The sequence below is a fragment of the Lagenorhynchus albirostris genome, chromosome 7 (assembly GCF_949774975.1).
Source record: "Lagenorhynchus albirostris chromosome 7, mLagAlb1.1, whole genome shotgun sequence".
In the NCBI taxonomy this organism is placed as follows: domain Eukaryota; kingdom Metazoa; phylum Chordata; class Mammalia; order Artiodactyla; family Delphinidae; genus Lagenorhynchus; species Lagenorhynchus albirostris.
In genome coordinates, this window is record NC_083101.1 from 12807958 (window position 1) to 12824616 (window position 16659).

General features: G+C 43.8%; 1 protein-coding gene across 1 annotated transcript in view; it reads left to right on the forward strand.

Annotated features, from left to right (window-relative positions):
• The first annotated feature begins 345 nt into the window (after positions 1 to 345).
• The window catches only part of TTLL11 (tubulin tyrosine ligase like 11), a 244838-nt gene continuing 228524 nt past the window's right edge, over positions 346 to 16659 (forward strand). Inside the window, exon 1 of the mRNA XM_060154432.1 lies at positions 346 to 945. Within this exon, the coding sequence (XP_060010415.1) occupies positions 517 to 945 (429 nt within the window). The 5' untranslated portion in view covers positions 346 to 516. The remainder of the gene's footprint in view (positions 946 to 16659) is intronic.

Below are 16659 nucleotides of genomic sequence, written 5' to 3' on the forward strand. Positions count from 1 at the left end.
GGTGAGGCTGTGCTTCCTCCAACAGACCGGGAGTTATCCCAGTGAGTGTGTACGGGGTGGGAGAAAGTGGGCTTCGTGTTTGAAATTGTTGCCTCTCCGGCCCAGCCCCTGGGCTCACGAGCCCCGCAAGCGCCTAACGGCTTTCTGCCCTCAAGCTCCAACCTCTCCCCTCCAAGTTCCGCGGGCTCAGAACGCCAGCGGGTTGTCCGGCTGGGCGGGCAGAGGCCGCTTCCGCCCTCTTCCAAGATGGCCGCCTCCTCTGCGACAGGCACGGTCACGTGAGCACCCTCGCCTATGAGGTAGCCGGGGCTGGGTCGGCGATTGTCCCTTCCCGCGCCCCGTCCCGAGTCGGCGACTGCCCTTGTCAACCGGAGCCTGAGAAATCATGGCAACTGGCTCGGGTTGGGAGCGAGTGGCAGCTGCGGCAGCGGCGGCAGTTTGGTCGCGGGCCGGGGCGGCGGAGCGGCGGCGGCGGCGGCGGCAGCAGCACTGGCGCTGGCACCGGCCCTGAGCACCATGCTGCGAGGCAGACCCGAGAGAGAGCTGGCGGCCTGGTGGGAGGCGGAGGCCGTGGCCGCGGCCAAAGCGCATGCGGCGAAGGAACAGGTCCGCGTGGACCCGGGCGCAGCCGGGGAGCCGGAGCGCAAGGCGGGGGAGGAGCAGCCCAAGGAGCCGACCCCGGCGCAGCCCCGCGCGGCCGAGGAGGGCGACGCCCGCTCCCCACCGCGGCCGCCGTCCACGCTGCCCACGTACCAGGCGAAGCCGGTGTCGGCGCAGGGCCTCTACCCGCACGGGAAGTCCAGGAGCAAGAACCGTAGCTGCAAGCGGAGCTCGGACCGGTCCGAGGAGTACTGCTCTCCGCGGCCTGTCACCGTGGACAGCTCCAAGGCCAGGACCTCCCTGGACGCCCTGAAGATAAGCATTCGCCAGCTCAAGTGGAAGGAGGTGAGGCCCGGCCCGGCCGCGTGGGCACAGGGGGGTGGACTGGACGACCTCAGAGGAGACGGACGGCCCAGGCCAGGTCTGAGGGCCGAGCTCCTGCTGTGCGCCACGCTTGTCAGCCGCAAACTGCTCATCCTTCAAAGCCTAGCCCCCAAGTCACTTCCTCAAGACGGCTCTAGACCCCTCCAGGTCAAGTTAGCCACTCCCTCCTCTAGCGCCCCTGCAGCTCCGCTCCAGCTCCATGGTCTCCAGCCATCAGCGCTGGCCTTCCCACATGGTAGATATTTGTTTATATGTCTGCTCCCTCCACCAGTTTTTGAGTCCCCGGAGGCCTGGATCCTCTCTCTGTCTTTCACTTCTTCCTTAAGTTATATTTATTTAGCATTTACTGGGTGACCCTTGGGGCGGTTGAACCGTTTGTACTTTGGAGGCAGGCAGACTAGGGTCTCAGCACCCTGCCACTTAGCTCTGTGACCTTGAGCAAGTTGCTTCACCTCTTCAGCCTATTTTCTTCTCTGTAAAGTGAGGCTAATAAAACCTATCTCATAGTTTTCTTAGTATTAGAAGACTCGCCGCTTATTGTAGTATAGCCCAAGTGTGCAATAAATGGTAACTAACCTTACCACTACTCCTTTCTCTCTTCCACCATCACTATCACCATCACATCACCATTAGCATCATTGTCATCAGTGTAGGCACTGTGTTTTATGTTTCAAGGCTTGGCTTATAGCAGGTGTCAGGAAGCGGTGGGTGAAAGGGTGAATGAAGGAGTGGGTTATTTGTCCCTGAACTCATTTTAGACCCGGTGGGGGCTGGGATGAAGCACCAGTGACATCCAGAGATATCTGTTGCAGTTGGCGGAGTGGATAAAGCCATTTGACTTTATTTGCAGCACCTAAGGTTATTTAATGTGCTTTTGGGAGTGTCAGGATTGTGGTTTGGGGTAGTCGAATCTGGAGGCTTGGACCCAGATGGTCTGCTGATGGTATAGGATCTGTAGCAGGCAACATGAGGACGCAGGTCCTTAGCCCTGGATCTTAGTTATAGTAGAAGTTCAGGAATGGTTTAATGAAGTTGGAACATGCAGAGAGGTGGCCACAGAAAGGATTGATGAGGTCAGAGGGTTGATATCGCAACAGAAGGGGTCGTGTGGTTTGGAGGGCAGTCAAGAATCAGGCAGGGCAGACTTCCAAGTAGGGAGGTGTTAGCCATTGCGAAGTCTGATTCCAGGGGTCAGGGCCCCCCAGCCTTGGGGCTTGGGGTTCAGGGGAGGACTTTGATGCCTATGAAACCTGGAGAAAGTGAGGGAGGCTCCCAGTACTAGGTGTCTGGGTTTCGGGACAGGGTCCCAGGTCCAGACCAGAGATATGAGCACCAGAACAATATAAACCTGGAGAGCCTGTCAGTACTATAGTCCTAATGAAGGGAGGATCCAGGAACTGAGACCAGGCCACAGAATTAAAGAAGGCTGATTGGCCCAAGCCTGTGCTTAGCTTAGCCCTGGGGAGGAGAGAGACGCAAAACTGGCCAGATCTCAAGTGATGGAGCCACACGGACTCAGAAATCAGCAATCACACGTGCTGGGCCAACTTCATTCACTCATTCCGTAAGTGTCCATAGTGTCCACTGTGGATACTGGGCCCTGCGAATCAAAGATGCTTAAGATGTAACCCTTGCCTTCAAGGACCTCCAGGTTCAGTAGGAGGTAAGACACAAGTAAAGAAATCATTGCAGTAGTTACAGGGCCTTTGCTACTGCTTCTTGAAATGCTCTTTTCCCAGCTGTTGGCATGGCTTACTCTGTTACTTCAGATCGCTGATCAAATGCCACTTCCTTGAAGAGGCCTTCCCCCAATATCCCTCCACTCGTCTTTATTTTTTTTTTCATAGCACTGAACTCTAGTGACATTATATTTTGTATTGTTTATTGTCTGTTTTTCTCAGTAGAATGTAAGCTCCATGAGGGCAGGGGCCTTTATTTTATTTACTGCCATATCCTCAGGTGCTCGGCACATAGAGGTGTTGATTGGATGAACACCTTATGGAATGAGCGTTTCTCTCTCTTTGTAAAGGCATACATGCTATAGGAGATAGAGGGGGGCCATGTCAGGGCCAGGTGCTGGAGGAGAGAGCCCTGAGCTGAGTTCTGAGTGCTGAGAATGAGTTGGCATTATTTAGGGGTTGTCGACTTTGGCTCCCTGGCCGAGGGAGTGGGATGGACCAAGCAGAGGTGCATTTGGGGCTTCACAGGTAGTTCAGTAGGGCTGAGTCATAGAGTGGGGGGCAGAATGGTGAGAGAGGGGGCAGGAGGGGTGAGCAGGGGTCAGATCATGTGCTACACTGTGGAATGTGGATTTTTTTGGAAGCCTACATGAGCCACTACAGAATCTTAAGCGTCTTCTGTTTATCTGCTGTGCTACTTTGGCAAGTGAGTTAAATTCTTTGGGCCTCAGTGTGCCTGTCTGTCAAATGGGGTTGGGTCGGTGGCTCCCAGTCTCCTTACCGCTGTAGCCACGTAATGGTAATGTGAGTCTGTGTGTGGCCCTTGCACAGGTGAACCCGGTGGGGTGAGCAGTTTACAGGGCGCTACCTGTAACTGCCTCCTCCAGCCCCAGTCCTGCCTGTTCTGCTCAGAAAGCATGTTGGCATGTAAGTGGAGATGCTCATTCTAGTATATTTTAAAACATAATTCACTCACAACAAGACTTTACTATTAGACATGTAATTATTTACATAGTCACGCTTCCCTATTCGTCTGTGAGGTCCCGAGGACAGGAGTGTTGTCTGACTTGTGTCCCTGATGCCCAGCAGATGGCGGGTGATCCATAAATGAATGAATAAATGACTTGCAACAGAGCTCACATCTCATCTTGACACCATAGAATGTGGAGTTTGAAAAGTGCCAGACTGGGTAAACTTTGAAGTTCCTTCCAGCTTTAAACAATGGTCATGGTATTCTTAGTACCTACCACAAAATTGGCTGCATGACAATTAACATATATGTAAACTGGGTGCTAACAAAATGTAAGCACAGCCTCCCCAGGCCTCAGTTTCCCCATCTGTTCCAGGGGTGCTGTTGGAAAAGGTCACCTCTAGCGCTCAGCACTGATATTCTAGGAGCAGGAAGTCTGCTGGGGGCTGGGTTGCAAGGAACTGAGCTGCAGTGTCCCTTGTATGTCATGCTGTGCTGTCACTGCAGGATTTGGGAGTCCCTAGCTGGCTGGCTTTGGCAGGGGTTGGGCAGCAGCCCAGGCAAGAAATAAGGTTACGAGCACCAACCAGTGTGAAAGCTCTGTGTCTCCTTTTGCGAGTCAGTGGTGAGGGGTTCCACCATCGGGCTATTCAGCAGGACAGCGCTGAGCCAGCGTGGGAGTTCAGACGTTTGCTCAGCTGCAGGGCACAATCTCCCTTCTTTCTGCACTTTTCTCTTTTCTGCACACACTTAATGACAGTAACGATAACAGTGATACTGAACAGCAACTGTGATGAAGCCTTCCACAGCTCTTCCCCCGTGCCAGGCACTCTTCTAAGTGCTTTACATTATAGCCAAGGAGTTGATTCTCCCAACAACCGATAAAGTAAATGCCCTTTTGTCTCCATTTTACGCAGGAGGAAATCGAAGTACACAGAAGTTAACGTATTCAAGGTCCGACAGCTGGTAAGGGGCAGAGCTAACATTTGAAACAGGTTTCCCCTTGAAACCAGCCTCCCGTTCTGTGCCCTTCCCACTGCTCCCCGCTGGCTGATACTGGCGGACCCTGGGTCAGGGGTGGCATAGACATGACAAGTCCCTCCTTGCCCTCCAGGGATAGACATGCATACAGAAGATTGCAGTCCAGCCTGGGAGTTGAGTGGGTAGATGGCATTCCATACAGAATAGGAGCAAAGGCAGGGAGACCCGGTTTTATATGCAGGATGGGGTGATGGTGGCTTAGAGAGTGTGTGGAGAGCAGAGAGAGATGAAGAAGGAGCCAGGTTGGAGGACGTCGAAGGCCATGCTGAGAGGCTTGCACTTCTGGCTGAATATAATCTCAGATTCTTGCCATATATAGACCGAGCTTCCCTTGCCCACTCTGTCAGTCTCAAGGGCCCCACACCAACTCTCTGAAATGATTCAGTTGTCAGTTGTAACTCCAGTCAGGTCTAATGCAATGGTGCCCACCATGCTAAATTTGTTTCTCAAAGGACAGTTCACAAATGTTAGCTCTGTAAACTTGTAGGTAAGACGAAAGTTTATTCTAGAAGAGCAAAATCATGTTTACAGAGTCACCGTGAAGTTGCAACGTGAAGAGGGATGGTTCCTGGCTCATAGTAGATGTTCAATAAATATTTACGGAATTGTATGGTCCTCTTCCAATCGTGTGAGCCTCTCTCCCCCTCTCCTGTATATTCTTTTTGCAGTTCTGACACCCTCATTAGAGAAAACCTTAGGGAAAAGACACCATGGAGGATAGATGCCACTGTTGTTGTGAGCTGCCCTCCTTGGAGATGTCGGTTGTGTATTTGTGCGCAGTGGTACCATGGACACCAGCTGACGTGAACGAGGGCCCTGAGAGATTTGATAGAGGGACCTTTGTTGATAACAGTTGGCATAAGCCCCATCCCAAGATCTATTACAGTGTGAACTCTTTGTCTGAGAGTGTCCAAATCAAGTGCTGTTTTCTGAAATGTATCCAGCCTTTCTTCAGAACGTATATATATACTTATGCTATCATCCTATTTATAACTTGTACTATGTTAGTTACTGTTTATGAAATACCGTATTATGTGCTAGGCATCGTTTTACGTGCTTTATACTCATTAAAACTTGTGTAAAATGTTTATTATGGATTATTTTATTTAATCCTCGCAGCAACCCTCTGAAGTGGATCCCCTTATCATTTCCAATTTACAGATGAGGAAACTGAGATTGAGAGGAGGTTAGTTCAGGGGTGAGCCCAAGTTCACACAGGTAACAAGGGGCCGAGCCATCCAGGGCCTGTGCTTGTAGCCAGTATGCAATCCTATACTGTCTTCTTTGCTAATCCTTTGCTAAAATCCACCCTGCAAGGAGTTACTCTATTTTCATTATTCCCAGATAACAATTGAAGAAACTGAATTGGGCACAGCAAGTAAGTGGGAGGGTCAGGGTTCAAACAGTCTGTCTTGTTCCCAAGCCCACTTTTCAGTATGTTTTATCATCCTCCACTTCTTAGCCCTCCAATTCCTCATCTGACTCATAACTCTGAAATGGCAGTGGTGTCACTTAGAACCAGGAGGGTGACATTGCAAACAGGACTTAAAGTAAAACACATTGAAACATATCCTGCCTGGCAGAGGGAGCATTTGGTGTCTGCACCTCGCAAATCCTATCTCATCGCTGCCCACGAGGGAGAAGAGATTCTGGTGCATTTGACTTGCCGAGTGGCCTTGCTCCTCTGCAGGATGTGAGCCTGCTGCATGAACTGCTGTGTCTCAGACTCTTTGGGGAAGAAGGCAGATTAGAAAATGAAGAATTGTGTAGTTTAACATTCCTCCCTTTCTTATTTTAATGATAGTCATCGCGAGATTTACTTTCCATTTTTTGAAAACAGCATTACCTTTAGGGACGGTTTATAGCCTACTCCATCAAATGTTCGCCTTCAATAGACACGTTATTTTAACGCCTAGTCCACTAGAATTTTTCCTTTGCAAGTTAAGCTTGTCACACCATAAAAGTCACAATTCACTGCCACTCTTATACAATATATATAATAGCTTCAAGAATCCACACTAATGCCTTAGAGTCCTTTAAAAGACAGTAAATTCCAGGAGCTCATATTCGAGTTCTATAACTACTACAAATAAAAATATGGGTTTTTAAGGTGTTAAAATTGTTAGAGCAGTTTTCTGTGTTATACAAACATGCCCTCTGCTGTAAATAGCCTCGATTTTCTTAGCGTTCTCGATTTTGGTTTTGTATCGGCAGAAGTTGAGTGCAAAAATTCAGTCATACATTTTCTTTTTCTTTTAAATCTGTTCCTTGAAAAGAACATATTGTAAAGGTAATTGGCTACTCTTTTAGGTGGCTTCTCTAGAGTGAAAGTATTGTGTTCCGGAGCTAGCGTGGACTTTGAATTCAGACAGATGAGTTAAAAATCCTTGCCACTGATTACTTGTGTGACCAAGCCAGTTGGGTACCGCATACAGAACCACTCTGAGCGTCGACTCTTCGTCTGTATCGGTGGGCTAGTGATGCTTCTTGCAGAATTCTTGTGAGATTAAATGAGGGGATGTATGTAAATTGCCTTAACCCAGTGCTTTGCACATGGTCTGTATTCAGTTAAGGTTACTTTTCCTTTTGTTGGATAACTATAGACATTGGTTATTTGATCTATATATTTTTTTAAACTAGAAAACAACTAGTATAGAATTTCATCTGCATATATAGGTTACTGGTTAAATAGACATGACCGGCTCATTTGAATCATTTAACCAATACTTTGAGGCCTGCTTTGTGCCGGGCTATATTTGGGTTCTTGGGATACAGCAGATAACAAAAGCACCCAGAGACCTCTGCAGGATAATGGAGAGTTACAGTTACATTTTTTGCATGAATGTCAACGTGATGTAGTTTAGGTTTAAAATTTTTTAAATAACACTGATTTAAAGTTCTTTTCTTTTAAAATCAATTATACTTTTAAGGTTTCACGAGTTTAACTGAATTATTTTAAATTTATTTTATTTTTAAATTTATTTTTGGCTGCATCGGGCCTTCATTGCTGTGCGCAGGCTTTATCTAGTTGTGGCCAGCAGGGGCTACTCTTCGTGGCGGTGCGCGGGCTTCTTATTGCCGTGGCTTCTCTTGTTGCGGAGCATGGGCTGTAGGCACGCGAGCTTTAGTAGTTGTGGCACGTGGGCTCAGTAGTTGTGGCTCTCGGGCTGTAGAGCGCAGGCTCAGTAGTTGTGGCGCATGGGCTTAGTTGCTCCCTAGCATGTGGGATCTTCCTGGACCAGGGATCGAACCTGTGTCCCCTGCATTGGCAGGTGGATTCTTAACCACTGTGCCACCAGGGAAGCCCCTTAATTGAATTTTTTAAAGCCTCTATTCTGGACCTGGTGCCTGTCTCATCATACTCTGGTATATTAACTATATATGTCACCATGGGAAACTTATTTTAGCTCTTCAGGTGACATCAGTACTTAACTTTTGTGTTCATAAAACAAATAAGGAGGTTGTTGATGTGAATGTATCCGTTAGCTATATAGACGAGAAGCAGATTCCCTGGGCTGACTCCTTAGTTTCATCCCTAAGCAGCCCTCCCCACTGACCCTGCAAAGTCCATGCCAGGCATGGGTTTGAATCTTGGCTCTGTGACCCTGGACAAGTTCCTTTACCTCTCTGAGCCAAAGGTGCCTCATCTCTAAGAATGAGCATAAAAACATGGTAGGCTTGTGAGGATTAATTCTGAAAACGTTTGAAGTGCCCGGTGCTTTAAAGTAAGAATACCTGTTGGTTTGGCTTTCCCTCCGATGAATTTCTGTGACATCTTAATTCAATTTTATAATAGAAAATTGATTGGTGTGAACAGGCAAATAACCTTGCTGTTGCTTTAATCAGTTTGGAGCCCCTGCTTCCCACATGGCTGCTCCTCCGCAGCGCAGTCACTCCCTGAGATCCCGCCACGAAGGCTGTGGTTTTGTCAGAGAGAACGATGGTCTTGTTTCTCTCTTCCAGATGGACTAACATCTCTCCTTCCGCATCACCTCACATCGGGCCCTGCCTTAACAGCTGCCTCGGCTGCCATTTGTGTACATGTTTGTTTCTCTGGGTGTTTTGAAACCGTTTTCTAGTAATTTTTTTGTTTGTTTGTTTTTTGCGGTACGCGGGCTTCTCACTGCTGTGGCCTCTCCCGCTGCGGAGCACAGGCTCCGGACTTGCAGGCTCAGCGGCCATGGCTCACGGGCCCAGCCGCTCCGCGGCATGTGGGATCTTCCCGGACCGGGGCACGAACCCGTGTCCCCTGCATCGGCAGGCAGACTCTCAACCACTGCGCCACCAGGGAAGCCCTTATTTAGTAGTTTTTATAAGTGCTCCCTAAGTCCTGGCAGGCATTGCTGACAGCTCCTTCTGTTCCCCCATCTGCTTCTATGTCATCTGAGAAAAACCTTCGCATCCTTATTGGAGCTGGAAGAATAGGGCGGTTTGTCTCGCGTGCTGTCATCCCTAAGTATAGTGTTACTTTTCAAAGAAGCCCTTCAGTCTCTCTGCCTAGAACTCTTACAAAGGCCAGTTTTCATATTTTGTTCGTTATGGTCACAGGGGGATTTTATTTGTGTCAGAACTGTGGTTATTGGAATTTTAAAAAGCAACAATGTAAAAATTTCTGGACATCTTAGATTATTTGCAAATACCTTTTGTTCAAATTCCAAAAACAATATGTGCTTATGAAAATTTATACAATTCCCAAATATGTAAAATAAAACCCCAAAGTCCCGCTGACCCCCATTTCCTGCCCTTCCCCTCTCCCATTCTCATTCTTCTCTTAGGGTAGCCCCAAGATTGCAGTTTGGTATGTATCTTTCCAGATTTTTTTTTTTTTCTTATTCCTCTATGTATCAGGACCACTAAATTGTGCTGGAGTATCAGACAACCACAAACTATCAGTGGCTTGCTACAACAAAAGTTTCTTTCTTGCTCCCACCTAGGGGGTAGATGAGATTTGGCATGGGGGTGGGGCGAGAAAGGGCTCCCGCCATCTTGGTTATTCAGAGACCCAGGCTTCCCAGCGCAGCACCTGCTTCAGTGAGTCACGGAGAGGAAGGGAACGTGAAACATTCTGCGATGGCTTTTAAGCCTTCTACCCCGAGGTGATTCTGCTCACATTTCATTTGTCGAAGCAAGATACATAGCATGGTGAACTTCAGAGGGGCTGGGGCATGCAGTCCTACCATGGGAGTGTAAAGAGGAGAATCAAAACATCCCACTAATGACCACCAACTACACATCATATGTAGAGATACAAGAGATACATATATAGTATAGAAATAGAAATAGAAACAATTTTCATTTTATTTTAAATGCTGACATTGTACAATATATATGGTATTTGGCAAGTTTTTCTTTAGCAATACCTCATGGACATCTTTCTCTGTTAGTACATATGGATTCATTTCATTTTAATAACAACCAAAGAGTCCATTCGATGGATATACCACCATAAAACGTATTGACGGATGTGTTTCCATATTTTTTGTTTGCTGTTACAAAGAATGGTGCAGTAAACATCACTGTGTACAAATGCTTCTGTAGGATAAATTCCTAGGAATTGTTGGGTCAGAGGATACGTGTACTTTGTATTTTGATAGTTACTGTCAAGTTCGCGCCAGCAGTGTTTGAAAGTGCTCATCCATGCATATCCTTTCCAATGCTGTGTACTATTAATCTTCTACATCTTTGCCAAACTGATAGGTAAAAATATGTGCTTTTAATTTACATTTTTGTAATTGTCATCAGGGTTTGGCTTTTATTTTTGCGGTACGCAGCCCTCTCACTGTTGTGGCCTCTCCCGTTGCGGAGCACAGGCTCCGGATGCGCAGGCTCAGCGGCCATGGCTCACGGGCCCAGCCGCTCCGCGGTATGCGGGATCCTCCTGGACCGGGGCACGAACCTGTGTCCCCTGCATCGGCAGGCGGACTCTCAACACCTGCGCCACCAGGGAAGCCCCTACGGGTTTGGCTTTTTGTATACGATTTTTAGTCATTTGTACTGTTTCATCTGTGAGATGCCTAAATGTCTTTTTGTTCATTTATCTTTTGGGTAGTTTATGTTTGCATTTTGTTTGTTTATGTTTTTCTTATTGGTTTGTAAATATTATGGGTAGTTACTTTTTGTCTCATTTGTGTTGTAAATCTTTTCCCCCGTTGATATTTAAACATCTAATAATCATTTGCCTTGCATAATCTACATTATTATAATTTAAAACATTTTTTTTCTTGCTACTTACTAAAAGCAATCTTTATTTATTATTGACTTAGCTTAAGAGGGCAGAAGAAACATGCAATTCTGACTTCAGGTAATATTAAACTCCTGGAGAATTAAGAGGCAGTGTGGAGGGCCTTAGAGTCTTACATTTCCAGGAACTAGATATTTTATGTGGAACTGTCACATATATTTATCTAAGTTGACTTTTACGTTGTGCAGTAAGCATGGTAGACCTTGTTATTTCTGTTTTACAGATGTCAGTGTGGTGTGGAGTTAGATTTGGGTATGAATCCCCACCACTATTTGTTCTGTCACACGGGGCATCGTGATACTTGTTTTGTACGCTTGGTGTCCCATTTTAATAACATATGTAACCTGTATTCCAAAGTCAGAATGCACTAAGTATGTGGTCTGTTTCAACTTTCCCACCATTCAAAGGTGTTAAGTGACACACAGCTCAGAACTCGAGGGTGGTGTCCTGGCTCTCAGGCCAGGTCTTGTTACAGTGGATCATACTGTTTTCTCTAAGTAGAGTATGATTTCCTGGCCCTTAGAAATAAGACCACTGGAAATTAGTGTTTACTGAAGGCATTCAGTGCAGGACTGGGCTTTGAGCCGGGCCGTTAGTTTTATTTAAAACCACATTTATCACTTATGTAAATAATCCTTGGGGACTTCCCTGGTGGCGCAGTGGTTAAGAATCCGCCTGCCAATGCAGGGGACACAGGTTCGATCCCTGGTCCGGGAAGATCCCACATGCCATGGAGCAACTAAGTCCATGCGCCACAACTACTGAGCCTGCGCTCTAAAGCCCGTGAGCCACAACTACTGAGCCCGTGTGCCACAACTACTGAGCCCGTGCGCCTAGAGCCCGTGCTCCACAACAAGAGAAGCCACCGCAATGAGAAGCCGGCGCATCGCATAGAAGAGTAGTCCCCGTTCACCGCAACCACAGAAACCCCGCGTGCAGCAACGAAGACCCAACGCAGCCATAAATAAATAAATAAATAAATAAATAAATAAATAAACACACCTATTAAAAAAATAATAATCCTTGTACATTGTTTAAAGTATTAAAATTTTATAAAAAATAGAAAAACCCATTTTTAATCCCACCACTGAGATGCAATGACTGTTTTTTTAAAGGTTTTAATATTTAATTAAAAACCCAATTAAACAATGAAACGTTATTATTAGTAACTAAAAACAATTCAAACTCCTAAATATTTATAGTGCTTGTTTTGCAGTGGTGGGATTCTCTTTTTTTTTTTAATCAGTGTATTTTATTTTTAAGTTGAAGTATAGTTGATTTACAATATAATTTCAGGTGTACATCATAATGATTCAGTATTGCAATGACTTTTTATTTTGAAGGATTTCATTTCAGTATTTCTTCTAGGCATACATTTTTATATTTTACAAAGCTGATATAATTTTGTTATATTAACATTAATGCCCACATTATAATTTAAACATTTTTCACACTATACAAATTTTTCATAAATGTCATTTTAATTACTGCAATATATCTCAGTGAAATATTTTTCATTATTTATTTTCATATTATTAAATGTTTAGATTGATTCATCTATGAAAAAATTTTTGGTTTACTTTTTTCCCTATATTTCACATTGATTTAAGACAACTTTCCAGAAATGAAATAATTAGGTTCAAGGGCATATACATTTTAGGGCTTTGGAATGTACTACCAAATTGCTTTCCAAAAAAGTTGTAGCAGTTAATATGCAACAGTGTATGAGGGTTCCTGTAAGTGCTTGCTTTTGAAGAATATAATGACAAATATTGGGGAAGAGAGTGAAATAAATGAATCTTCTCTCTGTCTTTACCAAATCTAATTCTAATAATCAGTGCCTAGCTCAGAGCAGGGCATTTTGACATGGCTATTTTGGTGTAGTCATTACATCTACATTACATTTGATAGCCATATCAAAATGTAAGCCACTTTTGAATTTTCAAATAATGTATTCAGTGGACACGTTTGAGTTTCTCCCCATCGTCGACCCTCTCCCTGCATCTGATTCCTTACCCCATCCCTGTTCGTCTATAGATGAGCTAAGACTTAAGCATTTTATGTACAGTTGAGCAAAGAAACTGCTGGAAGTCTCAATAGGTTATTTCTTAGGTTTTTGTCAGAAATATCTCGTATGAAAAAAGGATACATTAAGAGCTGTGTTCAAATGTCATATGCCATCATTAGCCAATAGGGAAGTGAATATCAGAACCACACTGAAATACCACTTTGTACCCACTAGGATGTCTATAATAAAAAAGACAGATAATCTAAGTGTTGGTGAGAATGTGGAGAAATTGGAACCTTCATACTGGTGGGAAAGTAAAATGGTGCAGCCATTTGGAAAACAGTTTGGCAGTTCCTCAAAATGCTAAACACAGAATTACCCCATGCCAGCAATTCACTCCTAGATATACACCCAAGAGAACTGAAAACATAGGTCTACACAAAAACTTGTACACGAATGTTTATAGCATCATTATTCACAATAGACAAAAAGTGGGAACAACCAAAGGCCTATCAGCTGAAGGATAAATAAAATGTGGAATATCCATACAGTGGAATAGTATTTGGCCATAAAAAGGAATGAAATACTGGTACATGCTACAACATGGATGAGCCTTAGAAGCGTGTTATGTGAAAGGAGCCAGGCACAAAAGACCATATGTTATGTGATTCCATTTATATGAACTGTTGAGAATAGGAAAATCTATAAAGACACAAAGTATATTCGTGGCTGCCTAGAGCTGGGGGTGAGGGAGGCTTTTGATGGGAGAAGTGGGGAGTGACTGTTAGTTAGGATTTCTTTTTGGGGTGATAGAAATGTCCTTAAATCAATTGTGTTGGTGGTTGCCCAACTCTGTGACTATACTATAGAATGTTGAATTGTACAATTTAAATGGGTGAATTGTATGGTCTGTGAATTATACTTCAATAAATCTGTTGAAAAAATGCCATATGCTTATCCAGTTCTCATCATTGAACAGTACTTATCTCCTGGGTAGTAACTGGAAATATGTTTCAGGAACTTAAATCAATCAAGTGCCCCTGTTAATTCTGCATGTTAATTCTGTGTTGCCAGGTTGCCTGTCAGTGGTACATGGGCTCCTTGGACACCTGTGTCTAACAGAATCTTTCCCTGGTGGTATAAAGTAGTGGCAGCTGTAACAGCACTCCAAACTTTCATCATAAAGAGGGAGTTTTTTTTTTGGTGGGGGGTGGAAATTCAAACATTTGCCTGAAGAATAAAGTTAGGGCTTATCATGGAGGCTCCATGTGAAGCCTTGCAGTGATGCAGTGCAGCATATGGCAGTTGAAAGTATGGGCTTTGGAGCCACACAGATATGGTTTTGAAACAACACATTGTATAACACTGGGAAAATTTTACTCTGAGCCTCAGTTTCTTTATCTATAGAATAGGCATAATACAGTCATACCTCATGGAGTTGTTTGTTGCCAGAATAAAAAGGTATAATCATGTAAAGTACTTAGCCTGTAAATACCTGGTACGGTTGAATATTTTTAAATTAACATTTGGCCCTAAGCTTCTCTAGACTCACTTCACATATTCCATGCCTTGAACTTTATCTACTGCCAACATCGCACTGCATGTGGTTATCTTGAACCTTCGTGCTGTGCCATTCCTCTTTACCTTTGTTCATATTTTTCCTTCTCCTTACTTAGAATGTCCCCTTCCTTTCTTTGGCTAACTTACACATTCTTCAAGGATCTCAATTTGATTAGTTTTTCCAAAGAAGCAACTTTTGGCTTATTGATCCATCTCCATTGTATCTTTGTTTTCTATTTCATGGCTTTCTGCTCTTCTTTTCTTCAACTTTTTGAGGTTTATTCTGTTCTTTTTCTGACATTAGGTTGGATGCTTAGCCTATCATCTTTTCTAATAAAAGCATTCAAGACTACAAACTTGTCTCTAGATACTGCTTTAGCTGCACCCACAAGTTTTACTATGTAGCATTAAAAAAGTCACCTTTTAGTTCTACGTATTTTAAATTTTCATGAAAATTTTTTCTTTGACCCATGGGTTATTTGAACTGTGGCTTTTTAGAGTTTCTAAACATATGAGGTTATTTCTACTTATTATTAATTTCTAACTTAACTGCAGTGTGGTTAAAGGATGTTCTTCCTTTTTTAATTCTTTCCTCCCTTCCTCATGCCCTCCATCTTCATTTTGTTTTCCTTTTTTTTTTTTGCTTTGTAGCCTAATACATGGTCATGTTCTATGTGTGCTTGAAAAAAGTGTGTATTCTCTAGTTACTGAATGCAATATTTTACATATGTACATTAGATTAACTTGTGGATTGCACTCCACAAATTTTGTAGTCCTAATATTTTTGTCTGATCTATTCATTACTTGAAGAGGTATATTTACATTTCCCTGTATGATTATGGATTTCATATCATTTTACATTGAGTTTTTTCTTTTTCCATTTCACCCTGTACTAGTCTGGAAGTTATACATTTTGTTTTTATTCTTCTACTGGTTATCTTAGAAAATGTAATATGTATATAATTTTGCAAAGTCTAAAGTTAGTATCTTCACTCTCCTCTTAACAAGACAAGGATCTTAGGATGCTTTCATTGTGGTTGCATCCCTCCTGACTTATGTGCTTTTGTTGTCCACTATTTTACTTCTGTCTTACTTTATCCTTTTTTTTTAACTTCACAAATTAGACCTTATTTTTATTTTACATAGTCTCGGTGTATTTTAGGTTTACCCACATGTTTACCATTTTCTTTGTTCATTATTCTATTTTATGACTCAGACCTTCCTTCTGAGATCATTTTCTTTCTCCTGGAGTAATCTTTTAGAAGTTCCTTTAGTAAGGGACTATTTGTAATAAGCTATCAGTTTTTATTTGTCCAAAATTACCTTCATTTTTCCCTCACTCTTGAGAGATAGTGTTGCTGCACATACATTGCTAAGTTGGTAGTTTTATGATCTCAGCCCTTTGAAGATATGCCACTGTTGGCTCACTTCCATTTTTGCTGTTGAGAAGTCAGCTCTCAGTCTGCTTTTTTCTTTTGCTCGTAAAGTGTCTTCTTCTTTCTGGCCGCCTCTAAAATCCTTTCTTTGTCTTAGATGTCTTCAGTGTCATTATGACTCCCTAGGTGAGGATTTCTTTTTATTTGTTCTGCTTGGGATTTGTTGAGATTCTTGTCTCTGAGGTTTTTTATCTTTTACTAATTCTGGAAAATTCTCATCTATTTTCTCTTTCAGTATTATCGGTCACCCAGTCTTTCTCTTCTCTCTTCCTGGAGTAATGAGTTAGGTATTTGTTGGACCTTTTTTTGGTAGTGAGCTCGTGTTCCCTGCAACTTTAATCTCTGATAATTCTTTGAGGTTTGGGCTTAAAGTGAGGATTTTCATCTTTTGCAGATGCTTCAGAGGGCTCTACTACCCCAGAACACTTAACACTAAAGTTTAGGTCTTAGGCTTTTTAGGTTATTGGCGTAGCTGAATTCTGACTCCAGGCTTGCGTCAAGAAGGTGTTATGACGGTGCTCTGAGGGAGGAGACTCCTCTCCTTCTCTTTCCCCTTCCTGAGCCACGGCCAAGACAAGGCAGATTTTCTTCTAGTTCACCCTCTGAGGATATGGCTTTGCAGATGGTCTGGCTGGATATGGGAGTTTCCAATGTGATGCTTGCCTTGCCGGCCGACATTCAGGGGCCAGACCACATGCAGAGGTTAGACCATTGCCTATGTACACGGAAAAAGATAATTA